At 40.2% G+C, this 24,132-nt stretch overlaps 2 protein-coding genes and 1 long non-coding RNA gene across 13 annotated transcripts; 1 reads left to right on the top strand and 2 right to left on the bottom strand.

Moving 5' to 3' along the window:
* Nucleotides 1-1,220: 1,220 nt before the first annotated feature.
* LOC114256527 (uncharacterized) lies at nt 1,221-3,222 on the bottom strand. Its single transcript, XR_003627228.2, has 3 exons — nt 3,085-3,222; nt 2,269-2,421; nt 1,221-2,146 (listed from the first exon to the last, which is right to left on the bottom strand). It is a non-coding gene; the product is annotated as an uncharacterized LOC114256527 (long non-coding RNA).
* Nucleotides 1,609-5,563, top strand: CLC-B (chloride channel B). 4 transcript variants are annotated; one of them, XM_028196121.2, is made up of 7 exons: nt 1,683-1,876; nt 1,964-2,164; nt 2,258-2,323; nt 2,416-2,501; nt 3,042-3,660; nt 3,890-5,039; nt 5,304-5,563. In XM_028196121.2, the coding sequence occupies exons 1-7, from the start codon at nt 1,683-1,685 to the stop codon at nt 5,409-5,411; spliced, it is 2,424 nt and encodes an 807-aa protein (XP_028051922.2). In that variant the 3' UTR covers nt 5,412-5,563. The 4 variants fall into 4 exon arrangements, with proteins under 4 accessions (XP_028051933.2, XP_028051922.2, XP_028051938.2 ...); XM_028196132.2 differs by lacking the exon at nt 2,258-2,323 and having other exon boundaries at nt 1,609-1,876; nt 2,324-2,501; nt 3,128-3,660; XM_028196137.2 differs by lacking the exon at nt 2,258-2,323.
* LOC114256493 (S-adenosyl-L-methionine-dependent methyltransferases superfamily protein) lies at nt 5,303-24,132 on the bottom strand. 8 transcript variants are annotated; one of them, XR_014348881.1, is made up of 17 exons: nt 23,902-24,122; nt 23,482-23,748; nt 23,276-23,390; nt 23,085-23,196; nt 22,947-22,991; nt 22,748-22,815; nt 22,579-22,633; nt 22,402-22,481; nt 22,213-22,296; nt 20,921-21,034; nt 20,493-20,611; nt 20,294-20,411; nt 19,766-19,896; nt 19,467-19,620; nt 19,253-19,332; nt 8,144-9,459; nt 5,472-5,816 (listed from the first exon to the last, which is right to left on the bottom strand). XR_014348881.1 is itself a non-coding variant. In XM_082902270.1 (16 exons), the coding sequence occupies exons 2-16, from the start codon at nt 23,628-23,630 to the stop codon at nt 5,729-5,731; spliced, it is 1,512 nt and encodes a 503-aa protein (XP_082758396.1). In that variant the 5' UTR covers nt 23,631-23,748; nt 23,902-24,119; the 3' UTR covers nt 5,303-5,728. The 8 variants fall into 8 exon arrangements, 5 of the variants coding, with proteins under 5 accessions (XP_082758396.1, XP_082758393.1, XP_028051990.2 ...); XR_014348892.1 differs by lacking the exon at nt 8,144-9,459 and adding an exon at nt 5,303-5,447 and having other exon boundaries at nt 5,562-5,816; nt 23,482-24,132; XM_082902270.1 differs by lacking the exon at nt 8,144-9,459 and having other exon boundaries at nt 5,303-5,816; nt 23,902-24,119.

Raw genomic sequence — 24,132 nt, 5'->3', positions numbered from 1 at the left:
AGAATAAGGGAAATATTTATTTTTTAGAATGTGAGAGAGAGAGAGAGAGATTTTCTCCATACAATGGGAGACTATTGTTATGTATTAGTTTCATAATATAAACATGTGCAAAAAATTCGAAAGGATGATTTAGTCATATTACATTAAACAGGACTTAATGGAATACTCAAAAAGAATATGAGTTAGATGAAATAAAAATTCTTAAAAGAAGATTTATCACAAAATAACTTTTATAAAAATTATAATCAAAGAGTTTTTGAATTATTGGAAAATTTTATACCCAATGCAAAAGAGGTCTAAGAGTCAAGGACACGAAGTTCATGGCCCAAGAAAGAAAATCAAGGATGTGGCACATGACAGTTTCAGGAAATAAGAAAGTTCAAGACAATTACAGATCATGAAAAGATAAAAGAAGCCAACAAATGGACACGTGGCAACATGGCATGACTAGTGAAGCTATATAATGGTTGAAAATTCAAAGAGGAGAGGACCTTCAACCAAATTCACAACTCATGTAAAATCTAGTAAGTGTAACTTATCTAGGAATAGTTCTTGTACTCAGGAGTAGTTTATCTATAATTCAGCATTTGTAACCTAGTTTGGCCCTATCGATTGTGATATTATTTAAACTTGTAATTTGATTCTTATAATTAAGGGACAAGTTTAAATATTATTTTATACTTGTTTCTTAACATTATAACCTCCAAAGAAGTTACTAAATTTGTCCAAGCATAAGATACCAAAACTACAATGCTTGATTAAGTTATTGTTTGTGAAAATTAATTTTTTCCTGTGACTTTTCCCTATTGATTTGATCCAAACTAAATTTTTGCTAGCACTGTGTCAATTACGTAGAACAAGATTTTCTAAACTCTTCCAAAATTAATAAAAAGTAATTAATTATGTGCATGTGTAGCAATTTCATTCATATAACATTCAATTGTTGATTAAAAAATGCTAATCATGCCAATCCTTTCATATGATTGAACACGAAAAACATGTGGAACCCTACTGCTGACATTGATGCGTTCTGATTATATCCACAATAATAATAAAATTAAAAAAAATATTTAGATAAAACGGCTCATCAAATAACTGAAGGGCCATTGAATTGGCACCGTTGATCTGAATGATCTCTTGCAGCCACAATTATACACGCGGCCTTCAGACAATTGACGTGACAGGTGGAATTGCAATTTGACATCACAAAATTTAAAATATTTTACAAATCCCTTTCTCTTTTACTCTACACAAATCTCTTTACAAATGTATAAAATTTGAACATAATAACATTAAAAGAAGTACAAAAAGTGAGATTACAAATGATATTTGAGAGTCTGATCAAAAAAAAAAAAAAATGATATTTGAGAGGAAATTCATGTTACAATAATTACCCTTTCACATAAAGAGATAAGATCATTTATTGCCAAACATCCAAACATAATGTGACCTCATTTAAATGAACCCCCAAATTATTTTTTCTCCTTTCATTTTTGTTTGAGGATTACCACTCTCCAGATAGCCAATGGCACTTTCGTACCAAACAAAAACAAGCATTTATGTGTAATATATACTATATATTAACCAAAAGAAGACAAGCACGGAAATATAGACCGCATGAATTCAGCTCTCTATAATTCTGAGTTCAAGCGTCTCTTACTCTTGCTACTTCAAGTGTCTTAATGGAGGAAGATTTGAATCAATCAGCAAAAGAAACCACCACCTACAACATGGAAGCTCAAGAAAATGAAGTGGAAAATGACCCAGAAAGCAATTCCCTGCACCAGCCACTCATAAAGAGAAAGCAAGCGCTTTCCTCCACTCCACTAGCCATGGTTGGAGCCAAGGTCTCTCATATTGAGAGCTTGGACTATGAGTAAAAACATCTTACTCTGTTTTTGGATTCTAATGTTCCTTTTTCTTCTTCACATTCTTCTTTATGCAGCAAATTCTTTTTATACAGGATCAATGAGAATGATCTCTTCAAGCATGACTGGAGAAGCAGATCAAAAGTCCAAGTATTGCAGTATATTTTCTTAAAATGGACGCTGGCTTTCCTTGTTGGGCTTCTAACTGGCATAATTGCCACGTTCATCAATCTTGCAGTTGAGAATATTGCAGGGTACAAGCTTCTCTCCGTGGTTCGCTACATAGAAGAAGAAAGGTATTGTTATATCCTTGCACTAAATTAATAAACTCATTTTTAAATATTTTCAGCTAACAGATAATTCTCAAATATCCTTCACCCCCAAAAAAGAAAAGGTTTACCTTTGCTAGAGCTGGGAATTGAGAAATGCTTTGGCAATCATCTTGGTGTATGCAGGTACCTGATGGGATTTATATTTTTTACTGGTGTTAATTTTATTCTGACCATGGTTGCTGCTGTTCTCTGTGTGTGTTTCGCACCCACTGCAGCTGGACCTGGTATCCCAGAAATCAAAGCTTATCTCAATGGGGTAGACACTCCCAACATGTTCGGTGCTACAACATTGATTGTCAAGGTGAGTGACATTCTACAATCACTTGGAGGGCACTATGAATACTTGTTTCTTACTTGGGATCAAATTATAAACTAGCTTTTGGGCTGAACTGTCCAGTCCAATTCTGAAGATAAAACTTACTCATGTACCAAAGTTGTAGCATAATTTCTTAGTGAGCTTTTTTAGATCTGGAAAGGGGTCAACGATCTTAGATCTAATGAGATGTACACTTTATGACTTTCTTATATTTGTTCTTGCTTGTAAGTAAACACAATCTTATTATTTTTTTGTGCAATTTCAATTGGAAAATGACCGTTTAATGTAATTTTCTATAACTATTACTGGTTTAACAAGAAACATGCAATGGCGTACCCTGAAGTATATTTGCAACTAGCTTCTAGAACAGTTATTTTCTAACTTTGGAGGAGAAAAAATGAAAAACATCTCACAATTTTAAATATACTATACAGATAGATATCTGACACGAGTCCATATTAGGAAATCTTTCAGGAAAGAATTTAGTGGTTGTATAAACTAACCAAACTAATGAAGTTTCTGCAGAATCAAATCAACATTTGAATATGACAAGGGTTTTACTTCATACCTGTCTATCAGCCAGAACTCTTGAAATTTCTTCATTGTTACAGATCATAGGAAGTATTGGAGCTGTTTCTGCAGGCTTAGATTTAGGTAAAGAAGGGCCATTGGTGCACATTGGCAGTTGCATAGCTTCCTTACTAGGCCAAGGGGGGCCTGACAATTACCGTATCAAATGGTGCTGGCTCCGTTACTTCAATAATGATCGGGACCGCAGAGATCTAATCACCTGCGGTGCCTCATCAGGTGTATGTGCAGCTTTCAAGGCCCCAGTTGGTGGTGTCCTGTTTGCCCTTGAAGAGGTGGCAACATGGTGGAGAAGTGCCCTCCTCTGGAGAACTTTCTTCAGCACAGCAGTTGTGGTGGTGGTCCTCAGGGCTTCCATGGAATTCTGCAATTCCGGAAATTGTGGACTATTTGGGCAGGGAGGGCTAATCATGTTTGATGTGAGTGGTGTTACCGTGAGATACAATGTCATGGACATCATCCCTGTCACTGTTATTGGAGTCATTGGCGGAGTTTTGGGAAGCCTATACAACTATCTTCTCCACAAGGTCCTCAGACTCTACAATCTCATAAATGAGTAAGCAACCTCATCCGTGTTCATATCCTTTTCAACCCCAGATCCAATTGATCAAGTTTCCTCCAACTTGATATCATCAATTATCCAAATTTCAAAATCAACCTCAAACAAATATTCTGTTTACCAATCAAAACTCATCCGCTGTCCAAAAAACACAACAGTGACCCCCTTCTGACTATTTAGGCTAACGACCTGGATTATTAACCATCAATATAATATTTTGTTGCAGGAAAGGAAAAATATATAAGCTCCTCCTAAGTCTCACTGTCTCATTGTTCACCTCAGCCTGCCTATATGGACTCCCTTTCCTTGCCAGTTGCACACCCTGCGATTCCTCCAATCCGGAATATGCATGCCCCACCACTGGACGAGCAGGCAACTTCAAGCAATTTAACTGCCCAACTGGCTACTACAATGACTTAGCTACTCTCCTCCTCACTACCAACGATGATGCTGTCAGGAACATCTTCTCCACTAACACACCCAAGGAATTTCATATCTTTTCTCTCATTATCTTTTTTGCACTGTATTGCATCCTGGGACTCTTCACATTTGGCATTGCTGTCCCCTCTGGACTCTTCCTCCCCATCATCCTTATGGGCTCAGCTTATGGCCGCATACTTGGTATTGCCATGGAATCCTACACAAACATTGACCAGGGGCTTTATTCTGTTCTCGGTGCAGCCTCCCTCATGGCTGGTTCAATGAGGATGACTGTTTCCCTTTGTGTTATATTTCTTGAACTCACCAACAATTTGCTCTTATTGCCCATAACAATGCTTGTTCTTCTAATTGCCAAAACTGTTGGAGACTGCTTCAACCCAAGTATTTATGAGATTATTCTAGACCTGAAAGGTCTTCCTTTCTTGGATGCACATCCTGAGCCATGGATGAGAAATATAACCGTTGGTGATCTTGCTGATGCAAAGCCACCAGTAGTTACCCTAAACGGAATTGAAAAGGTAGGTCGCATCGTGGATCTCCTGAAAAACACTACACACAATGGGTTCCCTGTTGTAGATGAAGAGCCACCGCCAGTTGGATTCGCAATTGGGGCAACTAAACTGCATGGGATAATTCTGAGAGGTCACCTAGTTTTAGCACTCAAGAAGAAGTGGTTCCTGCAAGAAAAAAGGAGAACAGAGGAATGGGAAGTGTGCGAAAAATTTACCTCAGTTGATCTGGCTGAAAGGCAGGGCAATATTGAGGAAGTGACTGTGACAAAGGATGAAATGGACATGAATATTGATTTGCATCCTCTTGCCAACAGAACACCTTACACAGTGATGGAGAGCATGTCAGTGGCAAAAGCTCTGGTGCTCTTCAGGCAAGTAGGGCTCCGCCACTTGCTCATTGTACCGGAATATCAAGCAGCTGGGGTGAGTTTATCAAACATAATCTCAATCGCTTAACCTCAACGCATAACACATTAAAGGTTAAAATGAGGTTTATTTGATGTTTTAATTTTGAAGTCCAAAGTTTCATGACTAGCTACATTATTTCCGTGATAAACTTCTTGGCAAAAACTGTTGTATAACAGAAAAGGTAGACTTTGCACACAAAAGAACCAAGATAGTCATTTTATGAACCATAGAGTTGCTATGAAGAAAAGTTACTGACCTGATGCATAATCCATTTTGCAGGCGTCTCCAGTGGTGGGGATCTTGACCAGGCAAGACCTCAGGGCCCACAATATTTTGAGTGCCTTTCCTCATCTGGCAAAGTCCAAGGGAAGAGAAAAAGGGAACTGAATCCCTCTAAGCAAACAAAATCGCAATATTGGTTTCCTGAAACATCACATTCTTTCACTATTTTATTTTACTATTATTTTCTGTATTGATTTATTTTGAAGAGAACAAGTTATCATTATTCAGTCAATAATATACAAATTGCTTTTTCACCATTACAGCAGAGAAAAAAAGATGGCATTTTTTACAATTTCTTTCTGTTCACTAAACAAGGATTTCTTCCTCCTTTTATGCCCCCCACCCTCCCCTTCTCATGAAATGACTCTGCACTTCCATCTGACCATTGCTAACACTTCAATGCTGGTTCCATGACTAGATGCTCATGAGGATTTCTTCTTCTTTTTTCCTGATTTCTTTTTCTTCAGGCTTACCCTGGGGCCTCTTTTGAAAATGGCCAACACCTCAATGCTGCAACCATAAGCCACATCATTTTAATGGACGGTTTAGTGCATAAATAATGGATGTAATGTAGTAGTACAAACTAAGACCATTACAGAAGAACTGCTTTAAAACTACCAAGGCAGTATAATTTAAAAACTGTGAATCATGGTTATCAGAATCCTGATCCGGATCTTGCGATTTTATGATTCATTTGAGTACAATCGATCCGGATCGTGTAAAAAATTCTTTCTAGGTAGGATCTTTCGATCCTGGTAATGGGATTTTATAGGATCGTGAAATCCCGATCCGAATCCGATCCTATTCAATCCAATTTACAAGCTTTGTTTTCTATTGTATGACATATTTTATTGTAAATTTTGTATTTGTTGTCTAAATACCAATTTATGTGGTCAAAATAAATAATAAAAATTAAGTAGTATTGAATCAAATAGACTAAGAAAAACAAACTAAGAAACAAACATTCAAATATTGCGGTAATTTAAGAAAATTAACTGATTGGAAAAACAAACTCATCTTTAGCGGAGTCTAAGGAGGGTAAGATGATTGCAACTTTATCCTAATTTTTTGAGAGATTATTTTTGTGACTTGAATCCGCTCCACCTGGGATGCTAACGACAAATCTTATCATTCAGTTAAGCTGCTCTTTTGAGTTCTTAATCTATTTTCATATCCAACTTTGTTAAATATTTTTTCTTCACTTCTTATGCATTATTGTAGACTGTAAAATATTTTGTTATAGAATTCTTCTTCTTCACCTTCTTTTTTGATGAAATACAAAACTTTTACCATCGAGTTTTCTATTTTTTTTTTTTTTTGGATAAATAAATAGATTTTATTAGAAAGCATTAAGACAATGCAAAGAATACAAAGATGCGACCCAAATAGGGACTAAAACAAAACTAACTAATCGAATTCTCCACAAAATCTACAAAGACCAAAACATCGGGATCAACTGTACTCGTAACCCAACTATGCAACACCATCAACAATCTACGTTCTAACCAAAAGACCGAGTGACACACATCCTGAAACACTAGCCTATTACGTTCTAACCAGGCCAACCAAAGCAAACAATGGGAAGCAAGCACCCAAACCTTCCGGCGCCTCTTCCCCACTCTAGCCCCACCCCAACTCTGTAACACCCCCAAAATAGACCCCGGTTGCACCCACACTAAGCTAAACAAAGCAACAATGTAATTCCACAATCTAGACATAGCCGGACAATGAAGAAGCAAATGATCCACCAATTCCGCATTCCTGTAACACATACAACACCTATTCACCAACACATGTCGTTGTCGAATCAAATTATCAAGAGCAAGGATACGACCCAAAGCAGTTCAAACAAAGAAAGCAACCTTGGAAGGAGAACCTGTTGCCCATATGGCTTTCGAAGGAAACACACCACCAACACCCCCTACAAGCACCCAATAAAATGAGGATACGAAGAAAACACCTTTGGACCTCCGAACATCCCAAACCAAAGAATCCCACCTTTCCCCTCCCATTCTGCAACCAATACAAGAAGCCTAGAAAATCCACCAAGTAGTCGATCTCCCAATCCTGAACATCACATCGTAAATGGATATTCCAAACAACTGAATCCCCTTGCTTCACCCTAACCGAAGCAACTAACTTCTTGTAACATCCCCGATCCGCAAATGGCTACTAATCCGTAATTAAAGATGCTAATGAGGGGACTAAAATAAATTATGTATTTATCATGTATTTTGTATGATATTTGGCTTCTATCTGTTACTCGTAGTAATATCTGTTGTGAAATCTGCTTCGATATGATGATTGGAAGTCTTATCGATATTTGAAACTAAATTTGGTTACACTATATATTATTCAGAATTTTTAGAAAGTTATGGCAAATTTTATTAAAAATTGATTCAGTTTGGTAAATTAAGTTGCGTTTAGCAAGCCTTATGTTCTAATTAATGTATTGTGGCATCATGACTATATATATGACCCTTTAAGCTCATTCTTGAGCTCAATTCTTTTACCTCTTAGTGCCAAAATCTGAGTTCATACATTTTAGAGAGAGAAACTCGTATGTTAGAGAGAGAAAGTGTAGATTCAAAGTAGAAGTTGAAGATTTTGTTAGAATAGCTCAAATTTGGCAAGAATCTTGTGTATTTGAAGGCTTTTGGTGAGCATCTAATCCATGATTCATGAAGAATAAGAGTTTAATTGCATACCATGAGCCTAGAATGAAGATTTGAGTTGTAATTCATACATGCATGCTTAGTTTTGTTTAATTTCATCATTTTGAACAAGAAAGAAAACACTGATAGGAAAGGGAAAAACATGTATTACCAAAACCATACCAGTTCGGAGGATGATGATCTCGTTTTGGGAAGCAATGTGCAGAAGGAGCAGGATCCAAAGAAACAGCTGGAGGGACAGTAGAGCTAGAGACAAGCGAGCTCGGAAGTGCTTTGCGGCGTTGATAAACAATAAGAGGAGCAGGAGAAGCGGGAGCTGGAGATGAGGTAACTGGAGAGGTATTAAAAGTGCTAGTAAGAGGCAAAATAGAGACCTCAAGGTCAGAAACAAACTCATCAGGAGAAACATTAGGAGGAAATGGGTCAACATGAACCAATTCATCCTTAGTAATAGGAACAGGGGTGGAAGGTATAGTGTAGTAGGGTAGTTTTTCTAAAAAAAGGGCATGCCTAGACACATATAGCTTTTTGTTGGCAGGATCATAGCACCGATAACCTTTCTGATTAATGCCATACCCTAAAAAGACACATAGGACACAACGAGAACTAAGCTTAGAGCGTGCCCGTTTAGGAAGGAGCACAAAGCATGCAGAACCAAAAATACGAAGAAGAGAATAATGAGTAATACCAAAAAGACGCTCATACGGAGATAAGCCTGAGAGAAGAGGAGTAGGCATCCAATTGAGAAGATATGCAGCAGTGAGCACAGCTTCTCCCCAGAAAACAAAAGGGACAAAAGATGAGAGCAACAAAGAGCGAGCTGTATCAAGGAGAAGGCGATATTTGCGCTCAGCTCGACCATTTTGTGCAGGAGTGTCAAAACACGAAGACTGATGAATAGTTCCATGAGTAGCTAAATACTCCTCAAACTCAGACAAGTAATACTCACCCCCCAAATCAAAACGAAGAATTTTAATGGTGGTAGAAAACTAACTGCGAATCATGGAGTGAAAATTAGAATATATTTTGTAAAACTCAAATTTTCGAGTCATCAAATAAACCCAAGTAAACCGACTGTAATCATCCACAAAAAGCTACATAATATTGCGAACCACCCTTGGTAACTATAGGGAAAGGACCCCAAACATCAGTATGGACCAATTGAAAAGGAGAAGATGAAATAGAACTACTTTTATTAAAAGGAAGAGCAGACATTTTAACCAGTTTACAACACGACACTCAGAAATATCACTAATGGAAAAATTGCCTAAATGTCCAGACCTAACTAACATCCTCAACCGATCACTCGACAGATGACCTAACCTAGAATGCCAAATATAAAACAAAGAAGACTTATTGTTTAAACAAAAAGAAGACAATGCAGGAGAAGACACTTCGAGCGGAACATGCAAGTTGTCCAAGATATATAGTTCTCCAACTCTACGCCCGATCCCAATTTGCCTCTTGGATACCCGGTCCTGTACAACACAATGAGAAGAAGAAAAAACAACGTCAAAACCGGAATCAGATAATTGACTAATAGAAATAAGATTGAGTGAGAGGTGAGGCACATAAAATATAGGAGAAAGAGACAAATAGAAACAGGAAATAGAACCAACAGAGTGTACAGGCATAGAAGAACCATTAGCAGTAGCAATAGTGATAGAAGAAGAAGGAGAGACACAATTACTGAGGAGAGATGCAACAAGGGTCATATGATGTGAACAACCAGAATCAAAGATCCACGAAGTATGGATATTACCTGAAGAGGATGAACCAGACAAACTGAACTGAGTCGTAGTCATAGCGAAGGCATTGGGACGAAAGATTTGGATTGGCCACCATGAAAGACTTGAACTGCTCAAACATAGACTGCATATTGGAAGATGGATCATTCTCAGAAACTGGTGCAGAAAATGTGGCAAATGAGCGAGATCCTAAAAATGTCGGCTCAGCGAATGGTGAACCAGATGAACGACCCTTGGGCTGCAAAAGTTTAGGACATGCATGTTTCCAATGGCCTTTCTGATGACAGAAGCTACACTCATCCATGGAAACTCGAGGCTAGGGCTTACCAGTAATTTGAAATAAATGAGAAGATGGGGTGGGCAAGAGCGGAGGAGTGGCAAAAACTGACTGGGAAGCAGGAGTACCATGAGCCACCTTAAACCGAGTTTCTTCCACAATAAGCTCACGGACAGCACCATCCGCAGAAGGCAAGGGAGACCGATGAAGAATAGCTCCCCGAAGTGGCTCAAAATGATCAGGAAGGGCCATAAGAAATTGAACAAGATGTTGTTTCTCCCGATACTTGATATAGCTGTCAAGTAACTGCAAATCGGACGGTTTCATCAAAGCAAGCTGATCCCAATAAGTAGTCATCTCATTGTAGAACTCCTTAATGGATTTATCTTTCTGACTAGCACTGCGAATAGACATCTCAAGTTCATACTGTTTTGCAAAGTTAGACTCAAGGTACATAGTCTTCAAATAGTCCCAAACTTGTTTAGAAGTAGAATATTTGAAAAAATTCATACCAATGGTAGTTTGAACTGAATTATGAAACCAAGTAAGAATTTGTGCATTTTCCTTATCCCATTTAGCAACATCGGCCTCAGTTTCTTGAGATTCCATAGGTCTAATAGTCATACCAATAATATAGTTCCACATGCCTTTACCTATTATAAATTTTTTCATTACATGAGACCAATAAGAATAATTGGTACCATCTAATTTAGTAGTAATAGCTTGCAATTTATCATCAGCCATGATACTATAATTAGGCAACACAGTATAGTCAAAGCAGAGCCACAATTAAGTATCCAGAGTTACTATTGCTATAATTAAATAATCAGTGAGGCCAAACTTATAATAACCATTGTGACCCAATCATCCTCAAATAGCAATCAGCGAGAGAACCAAGGCAATGCAAAGAGAGAGAGAGAGAGAGAAACTGAACCTAAACCCAAGTCTAAAGCGAAGTCGATTTCAAATACCAGGTCTGGAGCGAAGTCTAGCACAAGATCAGACTTTGCTTTGATCGTGTGAACCAGAGGAAGAGACAGATTACCAAGCAGAGTCACACAGAATCGATCGAACCAGAGGTACCAGTCGAGGGGTCGAGCTTCGAAGTGCGACGACAAGAACAGAGAACCCCCGGCGAAGGCCTTGCGAAGAGAGAGAAAGGGGCTGCGATGCTTTCTGCGAAAGGTATGCTAACATCTGTAACGTGGCTCTGATACCATGATAACAGATGAGAAAACTTGTGTGTATTGATTAATCAAAAGATGTACAAATATATAAGCGCTAATAGAATGAAACCCTAACAACCTAAAGTACTAAACTATCCTTAATGAATAATATAAACTACATAATTCACAGTACATGCATGCACGATTTTGCCATGGTTTGCCATGATGAGTTAATCTTGAGCATCTAAGTTGTTATCATAAATTATTTGGCACATGCATGTATAATTCATCATGTTTTAAAGTTTAAATTCATGTGTTGAAAAGGATTTCTCTCATGTATGGAGCTTTGAGCTTAATTTTCTTAAAACCATGGTGATGAAGAAGAAGAGTTTATAAAACTTATATACATGGAAGTTTCAACTCAATTTTGGCTAAATCCATGAGTTTTGAGATAAGGGTGCGTAAATAATCATATATTCATGTTTATGATTAAGTTTTCCAAGTTTTTGAACAAGCCTTGCACGAGTTTACCCTTGAAATTTGCATTTGGAAGCTCAAAACTCTGTTTTTGAAAATCTAAAATTTCGCAGTCCGCTCGAGCGAGGAAACCTGCGCTCGAGCAGAGAATGCGAGCTCTCAGCATTTTGCAGACATGAGCGCTCTGCTCGAGCGACCAAAGTCACGCTCGAGCGAACCCTTTGTATTTTGTTGAACCGCTCGAGCGTGGGAGTTGTGGCTCAAGCGTAGATTGAGACCAACTAGTACTCTTTCAAACAGGCCGGTCCGCTCGAGCGACCAATGTTGCGCTCGAGCGACCAGGCCATTTTTAGTGCATTTTGACAAGTTGTTCTGCATTTCATTTCCATCCATTTCTGAGCTTATGTAGACATGAATTATGAGTTATTGAAGAGTCATGAGCTAAGAATAGATGTATGTAAAGTGAATTAGAAAATATGTGTCGAATCCGAGTATATGGGCAATATGAACAAGTTATGTGGTATGGAATGAATAAGAGGTTAAAGTAAGAGAGCTAAGCCATAACGGCTATGTGAACACATGTAATGATAAGATATGTTTGTGTTATGCACTTTGTGTTTGTAGGTCAACGTCCGGCGTTCAATTGACCGTTTACAAGAACCCACTGTGAGTAATGTTATTATAAAGATATGTTCATATGAATTATGTTTCAAATGTGATTTGATAAGTTATGATTTCTGAAATGATATTTGTTTACGTGAACGAATGTCCTATGTTTGAAATCTATTATGGCATCATAGATAGTCCCAAGTCATGGGGACGGCATGTTAATGCGGTTCCATGACATATATGTGATTACGAGATCTCGTTAGCCACTTCATTGTGGAGATATGTGTTTAATCGGTATTCGGAACCGATTACTCTAGTCGAAAGACGATATGTGATGTGTTCTATGAGATGTACCATTATTATGTTCAGATATGAGAATGATTATATTATGATCTGTTTTAGATTATGATATGTTCAGAATTCGTTCACTAATCGCTTTACCTTAATGTTATTCACTTGGCTTTAACTCACTGTTTGTATATATATGTATAGATGGGCATTCCGGAAGTCGAGCCTGAAGGCTTTTGTTGGATCCGTGTTCTGTTGTCAGCCAACTATTGTGCCTCTCGTGGAGATTCCTGAAGTGTCACGTATTATGAGTTCTGATTATTTATGTATATCAGACTTTCTTTGTTTTTGTTGGTTGTACTTAAGATGCTACTTTGTGTGTGGGTATAATGTAAAAATGACTTTTGGTTATGCGTATAAAGTTGTAATTATTCTATTTCATAAGTCAGCACAGCTCATTAGACAACTATATTTATGTATATGCTTTCGCTAGCCCCTTAATTTTGTTAATTAGTTCAGGGGTCTTCAGTAATCCAAAGATTACTGGTCGGTTACAATGCTAAACTTATAGGGGCTGGCTTGGGTCGTGACACTCCTCATCAGCAGCAATAGCAAAAATGAGAGGGAACATGACCACCAAAGACATGCACCACAACACCGATCTCGCCAAAAGAGAACTCAATCTCCAATCCCCACTTAGAATCGAACCCTTTCTCAAAACACCTCCCTCCATAACCAAATCCCCTTCCACAAACCACGACCATGAGATTGAACCACTCTTCGAACACCAACCCCCTTGGGCCTCCCCATACTTAGCCGCCACCACCCTCCTCCATAACCTCTCCTGTTCCCCCACAAAGCACCACAACCACTTGCCCAATAAAGCCCGATTAAAAGCCACCAATTTCCACACCCAATCCCCCACTCTTTCAAATTACAAACCAGCTCCCAAGCCACCAAATGATAATGAAAACCCTCCTCAGCCCCACTCCACAAAAAATCCCATTGCAATTTCTCCAACCTCTTAGCCACCCCCACAGGGATCACATGCATAGACATAAAGTACGTCGGAATACTGGAAAGAACACTCTTGATCAAAGTAATCCGCTCTCATTTTGACAAGTATTGGCACTTCCTCCCCACCAGCTGTCACTGAACTCGATCCATCACCTCATCCCACACTTTAGTCTCCTTACAAGAAGCCCCCAAAGGAAGTCCCAAAAAAGAAACTAGCAACCGGGCCACTTTACAACCCAAGACGGCTGTCAACACCGGTAAACGAGCCACCACACCCACAGGTATTAATTTCAATTTTGAAAAATTAACCCGCAACCCTCACACCGCCTCGAAACATAACAGAACACAATGCAAATGGCCAATCTGAGTAACATTCACATCGTAAAAAATCAACGCATCATCGGCATAGAATAGGTGAGAAACCAACAAAGAAGCAGGCATCTCCCCCACCACAAAGCCTGATAATAAGCCCCCTTGGACCGCCCTAGACAACAAACAACTCAACGCTTCCATAACCAAGATAAACAGTAATGGGGGGACAAGGGGTCTCCTTGCCGTAAGCCTCTCCAAGCGGGAAAGAAACCTGCCGGTGTCCCATTAACTAGAACAAACATCCAAACAGTGGAAATACAAAAATGTATCCACCACCGCCACCGTGCCCCAAAACCCAACCTCTCCAACATGTACATCAAAAACTCCCAATTTACATTGTCACAAGCCTTCTCAATATCCAGCTTACAAATAATGCCCCCTTTCCCTTGCCGAAGCTGTGAGTCCACACACTCATTTGCCACTAAAACAGCATCCAAAATTTGTCGCCCACCGACAAAAGCATTCTGCGATTCTGAGACAACCCCCTCAAACACCCCGCAAAGCCTGTTAGCCAACACCTTGGCCAATACCAAAAGACTTATAGGCCGAATGTCACGAATATCCTCTCCCCCCCCTTTCTCGGGAATCAAAGCGATGAAAGTGGCATTCAGACTCCTCTCAAATTGCCTAGATTGATGAAACTATGCAAACATATCCAATACCTCCCCTTTAACCACTCCCCAGCACTGCTGAAAGAAAGCAATTGAGAAACCATATGAGCCTGGCGCCTTATCCCCTCAACGCTCCCAAGATCTCCTCCTCAGTGAAAGGTCTCTCTAACAAGATCCCATCATCCTCAGAAATAGAATCAAAAGCTACATCATCCAACCCTGGTCTCCAAATCTGGCCCTCATCACGGAACAAATGCTGATAGAATGCCACTATACCATTCCTAGCCTCCTCTTCTGACGAAAGCATCACCCCATTCACCCGCATTCTCCCTATCTGGTTCACCCGCTGATGACCATTAGCCATACAATGAAAAAACTTCGCATTATGGTCCCCATCTTTCAACCACAAGCATCGCGATTTCTGCCGGAAACTAATCTCCTCCATATGAGCTACTCGCGCATAATCTCGCCGAGCCTCATCCCTAACTGCCATATTCTCCTCAGTGAGATCTCCATCCAGTTCCTGTGCATCCAAACCTTGCAAAACTGACAAGATATTTGTCTTTTGAACCTCAAAGCGGCCAAAAACCTCTAAATTCCACCTCTTTAAATCAGACTTAAGAAGTTTCAATTTCTGAGTTAATCAATAGTTGGGCGAACCTACCACATTGTAACTCTCCCACCAACCACCCACTTTCTCAGCAAAACCATCTGCTCGTAACCACATGTTCTCAAACCGAAAAGGCGAAGGACCACTCCGGACTCCCCCACTATCCAACAAAACTGGCTAATGGTCAGAAGTTGGACGATGCAAACGGCACTGTAGCGTCGAAGAGAAATGCTCCTCCCAAGCCCCAAACACCAAGAATCTATCAAGCCGAGAACTAGCTCGGCCACCTGACCAGGTAAAGCCTCCTCCCTGTAATGGCAAATCTACCAGCTCCATCTCATCAATAAAAGAAGCAAAAGCCTGCATAGATCTCCCCACTTGACTTCCCCAGTCCTTTCCACCGGGCTCCGTACAACATTAAAATCTTTGCCAACACACCACGGCAATCCCCATCTGAAAGCAACATGCTGCAACTCATCCCAGAAGGCGGCCCGTTCTGAACCCCGAACTAGACCATAAACCCCAATAAACACCCACTGAAAATCATCCTCAAGGCATCTGAACAAACAAGATAGTGAAAACCCCCCCCCCCCCCCCACTTTTTCCTCCTCCTTCACCACCACTCTACTATCCCAACACATGAGAATACCTTCAGCCACCCCAATAGCTGGTTGGAACGCCCACTCCACATGCCTCTCACCCCATAACCCCTGCACAAACACCAGCTCAACAACCTCCATTTTAGTCTCCTGAAGACATACCACATCTGCCCTAGCACTCCTTAAAAAGGACTTAACGACCGTTCGTTTATCCAGATAATTTAGACCCCTCACATTCCAAATCAAAATTTTCTAACGCATGGCAATAAAAAGGAACCACCCCACTCCCTTCTAACCCATCGTTCTTCACCTCTCGTAGGTTGATCATAATTTATTGAGCACTCAAGTTTCCGTAACTCCCGAACCCCTTTTTTCGTTGGACCAGCAGATTGTCTCTCTATGCACCTTCCTTCCATGATGTTTCAATTGAGGCAAATAACTTCAAAGCCCCCGCCTCATGCCAGCAAATAAAACTCCCCAAAATTTACTAACGTCGGCAATACAGGTCAACACCCAGTCAGACACTTCATCTGAAGACGGTGGGAGATCAACTAGAAATGCATCTTTTATGTCAATGTCAAGCACTGGATCTGAGTTTGGCAAACCGAGAACCGCATCATCTGTTACAAATGGTCGGACCCCTATGGACATGTCGTCACCGGAGAACCCCCATCTTTCCTTATTTTCCTCCATAAGTCCCTCTCTTCCCACTGACTGTGCCGTTACTGCCACAAGTGGGGCATTCTCGAACTGCCTGTCAAGTGAGTAATGTGTGGCGTTAACCTCTACCGCCGGCTAACCAAGGCGGAGAATCCTTTTCAGCAAGCTGGGCTTCTCTGGCCAGGTCTGCGACACCATTCCGCCCAATGGCCAACTCCCAACATGGCTGGTTGGCAGTGGCAAGCTAACACCCTCACGCAAAGATCCGAAAACCCAGTCTAGAGATGGGTTTGAGCACACCCCAGTCTCCACCCGTGGGCTAGGTACCCTTTTTTCTATAACACCTGGGTCAAAAGGACTAGGGCCCAGCTTACCCCTCACTTGGCCCAATCCTTCCACCAAAGACTTGGTCTGGCCCAAACCCCTACTGTGATCCACCCACCGTTTATTTGGGCCCAAATGTGACTGCCCCACAGCCCAAACCCTTTGCCTAGAATGTTTCAACCTCCCCTGAAACCAAAACCCTACATTCTCTTCCCCAAATCTGCAATCAAACCCACCAGATCCTCCATTCCCAAAATTCCGCCTATCATCACGTCGTCCCTGCCGACTTTCCTTTCCCAACCACAAACCCCCACGATCTTCCCTCGCCGGCGAGATCAGGGCAACCGTAGAACCAACTTCCGGTCACAGAGGAATCACGTATAGCCAATCCTCCCATCGTAGCTAAACCTTAGTCGGTATGATGCCATGACACCGGACTTGCAGTCGGACCACGCCAAGATTTGCCGAAAGCTCATCGTTCTGCACAAAACCACCACAACGGTCACTGATGGCCCTATACGTAGCCAGCCCTCGGAGATGAATTGGAAGGCCCCAACACCCGCATCCACATAGTTGCCTCTAACGCCGTTTTTTTTTTTTTTTTTTTTTTTTTTTGAATAAGTCATAAAATAAAACAAGAAAACTTACAAGAATACAAGGAGAATACCCCAGGCCCTACCAAAGCTATACAAAATATACCAACTAAATCATATCTGCGAAAATATATCTTGCTAGCACAAACAAAACAAGCCTATCAAAGTAGCCACATATCTGTTATCGTTCAGAAGCAAAAATCTAGCTAGCAGACTGGCTGCCTCCATAACCAAGTTCAGAAGCCAATCACTGTTATGTTTTTCCATAGCAGCCACATACACCAATATACAAGAAACCAAAAGCTTGAGAAAATAAAATAAAACCCCAAGCACAACCCGCAACAGAATAGGTAGAAGCCTTAGAACACGAGCATAAAACCAGTTGGATTGGGTTGCCTCTGACGGCGTTAGGTTGCCCTTATCAGACAAAACTGACGGTGACCACCATTGCAGATGAAGGTCACGGCTGTCGACAACCATCGGCGTCATAACACATTTTCAGCGTCTCGACGAGAGGGGAACATAAAGAGAAAGTCTTGGCCCCCTACTAGCCAAATCTCCACCTTGCGTGACGAGCCCCACCCCACCACCGACCAACCCACTCTATCATCACAGAAAACCCCACACCCTTATCCCCCTCCATACACACTAAGCCCACCAAAGCCCTATTCAGTATATCAAACCACCCCTCTTCAGCCATTGCCTGAACTGGTTTATCCATAACAATCAGAGTTTTCGTTGCTATTCTCTTCACCACTGATAACCTCGTCCTAGCGCGAGTCTTCGCAACCCAACTTTCGCCTCTAGCAAAGCCCTCAATAACCAACGCCACACTCTCCCATCCATCCCCAAACTCTGAGACAAGGATAAAAACCTGATGTTGACGACCTACAATGGTGACCACAATCTGAAACGACTGCCTACCAGCCTCCTCATCACGAACCCAGATAGCCACATTTCAACTCTTGCCGTTCAAACGACCCAAGAAGGATTGGGTTCGTTCATCACTCGAGGCCAATCGCAGTTTGGTGAGAACCCAACTCACCTCGAAGCCGACCAAAATAACTTCCTGCCGAAGGCTTGAGCCACGCTCCACAATACCCAACCGCCGATGCCCCTTCTGATCCATTGCTTCCTCCTGGAACTCGAAGGATCGACCACCGAGGAAGAGGATTCGGCGTCGTGGGCCAACCTCCTCTCACTGGAAACATCCCAGGTAAATCTAAAGTATTTGCCAAAAATCGGCTCTATTTTTGGTAATATTACAGAGAGAATTTTTTTTCTCCTTGCTTCAATTACGATCGAGTTTTCTATTGTATAATATTATATGTACATTTTACATGGAGTACTATATTTTTCACAATATCTTCACTTCTTTTTAATAGAATATAGGCTCATTTTGCGTATACTTTTTAAGAAATATTTATTTAAATTAAATTATTATGTAATTTGTCTTTTTCGGTAGGATCTTACGATCCTCGATCCAATTCTACGATCCAACGTCAGATCCCGATTTTATCAACCTTGCTATGAACACATCAAATGGGGCACTCTTTGGGCTTTATATGAACATGTTTAGGGTTAACAAGAGTCTTCATTGTATTTTATATATTAGAATGCAGCTAGAAAAAGTGTTTTTAACTTTTTTTTCTAAGTGGGATTCCTAGAATTTTCTCTCTTCTTCTACCTTTTACAGCTATAACCTTAAAAGCTTTCCATAACCAAAATCCATCACAATTCCTGTTGTAGGAAGTCTTAAGCCCTAGTTTCCTAATCTGTTCGACATCATATGTTCACCTAACAAACCTCCAGGGCCTTCTATTCATATGACCATGAAATAAGATTCAAACTAAAATTTGCAAGGAACACTCAAATTGATAAGCACATGTAAGGTGGTATATCACGCAAAAATGCAAATACCTCTGGGTGCCAGGGAAGAAATTAAAACCATGGGCTTTGTCCAAATGCCATGCCTTACTAGACAGCAATGACATGCAATCCTGTCAAATAATTTGCTGCATTAGAAGCTTAATAAAAAGTCAATAATTCAAGTTCGAGAATTAAAGCAGGACTTGATCTAATTATAGAGCAGTTCTTAGTGAGAAGCACATTAAATCATAAAGGCCAAAAGTACCTCTTTGAAACTTTCCCATCCACAGCTTATATAAATAAGAGTTTGAGGCAGTGATTGACTTTCCTCCTGAGTAGTTTTGCTCTGTATCTGGACCGAAACTTTTTTGGCACGTAGAACCCATGGTCTCTTTTCATCTTTGGCCTTTAACAAAGGGCTGAAATGACACCAAAAAAGTAACAATAATCAGTGCGTATAACATGGAGTGCTCTAATTCATTATACACTGCACGCTTCTGATTTATCGCAGCGATCATCACTATTTCCTATATTTCAATTTGGAAGAACCATAGAAATTCCTACCTTTCAGATGGCTTGAATTTTCTCTCCACTGATGGTATAGTTCGCAATGCATTAAGCAGGGAAGGGTCCAGCCCTTTCCTAGGAGGATCAACCACAACAACATCTGATCCCACCAGCCAAGAAAGAGGGTCCTGAGCAAGTTACAAACGAATCATAAAACAAGTTTCTGAACTATTGCACAGCTGTTTCCAAAACTAAAGCTGTTCAATATCCACTTTGGCAATAGTAATTTCAAGAAGTTGCTACGCAGTATTATTAAAGTATCTGAAAAGGAAATAAATTTGAAGAATAAATCCAAGAAATTTGCTTTTAGTATTCAACTGTAAACACTTAACAAGAAACACAATTAGTAAATTTTGCTCGTAGTTTAAAATTTCAAGAACAAAACTAGAAAATTAACTAATGGTGCGCATATTTTTTCTTTTTCTGAGACCGTACCGATTACACAAGAAACATTGAGATCTCTATGAGCTCAAACTAGAAAATTGACACATATATGACCACATATGTAAAGTGACAAACACTAACAATTGAAGTGTCAGCATTGTGCCAGCTGATACTGCTGTCTACAGAGTTCGGTAAGTGCTCAGCTGTCTTCTCAAATGAGAGCTTTGACTCTTTGTTAATCTCAATGCATTTAACTGCTCTGCAAACAAGAAAAAAATATTCTTTTAGTATAAGAATGAGAACTTGAACTCCAAAGCACTTCACACATCACAGTTCCTGCCTGCATTTTCTTGTGGCAGCTAAAGATAATCCAATGACACCAGCTCCTGCATAGAGATCAGCAACTGATGCACCAAAGTGGACATACTTCTGTAACTTTTGCAGTAAAGAATCAAAAGCCTAAAAAAAAAAAAAAGGAAAAAAGGAAAAAAGAACGTGTTAATTATTAGTATATTACTCCGGGGCAGTAAATTTGAAGCTGTGCCTTCATAATGCGAAAATATATGTTTATGCCTTAGATAAGAGCAACTCCAATTGCAAAATTGTACAACATTAGTGAAGTGCTTTTCAAATAAGGGAGAAGATTGGATTTAATGCCATTTTGATCCCCCAGTTTATTTTCTCATAGTGATTCATCAAGTAAACAAAATACATGCATTTTCCATCAAATAAGAAAGAATAGTTTTCTGGGTTAGAAGCTTTAATTACCCTTTTATTTGCTTGGCCAAAGCTGGATGGAGCCAAAGAAACATCGATTCCTCCAACACGCTCCCAAAAGTCTCTTTCCCCTAAAAGATGCCTCCACCTATTCCCAAATATTATCTGCATTATTCATACAACATTTTAAAGTCCTGAACATCTAGATCACACAGATAAAGTGATAATTTAACAAAGAAAAGAGGAAAGATGACCGTGCAAACTACGTGAAATGTGAATGCCACTTTGTCAGGTCAGTTAAGGATTTTAGTAGCGAACCTGGATATTACACCATTGTAATATGTTCTATTATAAACATACAAAAGAAAAATGAACTTTCATTTTTGCATTACAAATTGCTCTCACAATGCACATCTCATAATATTTCACTTTGCTCCAGCTGGCCACTAATGAGGAAAAAAATATCAATCTATATAGCCCAACCTTTTTTCAAAATTCCCTTCGTGATATGTATATTTATTTATGCATATAAGAAAAACCTTCTAAGAGGGAGAGGTGATGGCATGCAATGTTGGTTACAAAGATCATTACATGATAGGAAGGTTCAGGGGATACAAATTCTTTTGAAACTGTTGTATAAGGAGCTTAGTACAAGGCTCGAGGGAAGATGACATTGGTTGGTACTCCAAATTGAGGAAATTAAAAGTGAAGTCTTATTACAAGTTGGAAGGTGACACGCTTCACTTTCCTTGGAAAGGGATTTGAAAATTTGAAGGGCCTTTCTCAGTTGGTCTTTTTTGCAGGGAGATATCCCAGGTGAAAATTCTTGTAGTAGATAATCTGATCAAAAGCAGAAAAACTATTCCTAATTGGTGTTGCAAGAGCAAAGAGGGTGGGTCTGTCTCTGGATCATCTTCTTATATACTGTTGGATGGACTGAAATATTTGAGCTGTGTATCTGTCCCTTTTTTGGGTGCCTTGAGTGTTCCTAAAGATGGTAGTGGTTATGTTACTTGGTTGGAAAGGAGGCTTTTTACCCAAACAGAGAAAGAAAGCTTTGAACTGAGTTTTTCTTTTGTTTCTATGAAAGTAGAATTATTGTGTTCTTGGTAAGAGCATTTCATAAAAGAGGTTTCAGTTGCTTTCTCAACCACCTCCAAACGATCATCAAAATAACACCATCTTAGCAATGACACCAACATTCTAAAAAATTACAAGCTAATTATATCCACTTTAACAAACAAACGAAGCAGTTCATACTAAACATACTTAGTGTATGGATGCCCACGCCAACAAGTAAACACATGTGCACAGACACAAAAACCCACACACTTTACACTCACATTGTTACTTGAAGTCTGGAAGTTTGCCCAAACAGAATGAATTAAATGGACTTTCCTGTTTGCCCCACCATATCTCCATAAGAACTACCAACAACAGTTTGAACATCAGTCAATGAATTAAAATAAACTATCATGTCCAAAGAAAATATAAAAATGAGAGAGAGAGAGAGAGAGAGAGAATGGGCACACATTGGCCAAAGCATTTAACTTTTTCGAGGAAGGGGAGTTCTCATCTCTAGAATTCCAAACCAAGGCAACCTGTACTTTTCCTGAAATTAAACAATAGACTTCACAATCTAAAAGGCCTGGACAGACCAGTTCAAATACAAAGTTTCACATTCTAAATTTAGGTACTCAGGTAGTGACCATTTCTATATCTTTCAGCATAAGGAAGGGATGTGTTGTATGTGGTCACAGCCATCTGCATACAAAATCATCTTCCATTACAAAAGCAACAATTGCAAATCACAACCACTCAACTTTATCTATAATAAAATTCCAGGAAAATTGTATTGCCATTAACGCAATTATTCACCTGAACATAACGCAATTCACCTGTCCCCTGGTCTTCATCATATGGTTCTACTTTTAACTCGGCAATACCTAAAAAAATAAAATTAAATCGAAAACGATCAATAGAAATTTTAGACAGAAATACATCCATTATGATGTGCCCGTGGCATTTTTAAAATCGATTCTAGATTAAAATGAAAGATTTAGGACAAAGAACAAGCCTTGCTTTAGGAGTTCAACAGCAGCATTAATGTTTGGATGGTGAGCTGTACAACCAAGAACACGAACCTTAGAATATAATTCAAAGACAAACCCAACAAATTTCAGTACACAATCACATAAAAACTCGAGTATCGGACCTTTACAATCAGGAATATCAACTACATTATGAGTACCCTCTTGATAGAGCCCAATGAGAGGGTCGGTGTATGAGCCCCGAACTGCGAGTTTTGCGCGGCACCTCCATCCCCACTGTAAAGGGCGAAAATGTTATCAAAACCCTAATTACGAAAAAACCCAATTGAGAAAGTAAACAAGGAGGAGGGCATACGAGTCTACAAGTATCGAAGGTGAAGTCAGATACGCCATGTTTGTTGAAGAAGTCGGTGGCCTCGTCGAGGATGATCGGACGGTGGAGATCGTACTCTTGAGTGCAACCAGAACACCTGCAAAAACAAAGCGATAGTCGTCGTTGTAATGAGATGCCGAGAGAGTCGACAAGTGTAGAGAAAGAGAGAGGGAAGTGGTGGTGCGTACGATTGGAAGTGAGGGCACTGAAGGGCGCAGGTTAAGGAGGGTAAGGCAGTTGGGTTAGGGTTTGGTGGCGGCGGAGCTGGAGGGGCGGCGAGGCAGCTGATGAGAGAGGCCGATGGCCGACCTGAGACTGAGAGGAACGAAAGAGCCATTCCTGTATGGCAGTGGCGGGAATGGATAATCTCGTAGTAGATTACTATCTTTCTTTGTAAACGGGTCGGATCAATCAAAAGAGTCAGGATCCTCGGCCGTCATTTCCTGCGGCCCTTCCTGCAGCGTTAGCCAAAACGAGATCATTTTGATTAGTTTTTTTTGTTTTCTTCAAAATTTGAGACCCCCTCCCCCTTTTCACTTTCTTCTCTTTCTCTATCACTATCATCTGTGTTTAGCCCTAACAAAAGAGAAGAGAGATGCAAGACGAACTGATAGAGACGGAGAGGCGAACTCGACGAAGGAACACGATGGAGAGACAAACGAACTGAGAGAGATGGCAGAGAGACGCGACGACGAAGGACAAAGGATGGCGGAGGGACGCGGCGGCGAAGGACAGAGGATGATTGCGGCGATGCGACGCTGAGTCCGGCGGCGATGCGACAGCGACGAGGCGAGATTGCGGCGATGACCAGGCCCATTTCGTCATCATTGTCATTTGTT

The sequence above is a fragment of the Camellia sinensis genome, chromosome 1 (genome assembly GCF_055761805.1).
Source record: "Camellia sinensis isolate YWXY chromosome 1, ASM5576180v1, whole genome shotgun sequence".
NCBI lineage: Eukaryota > Viridiplantae > Streptophyta > Magnoliopsida > Ericales > Theaceae > Camellia > Camellia sinensis.
Note: the sequence above shows the minus strand (reverse complement) of the source record. Positions and strands in the feature narration are given on the sequence as shown.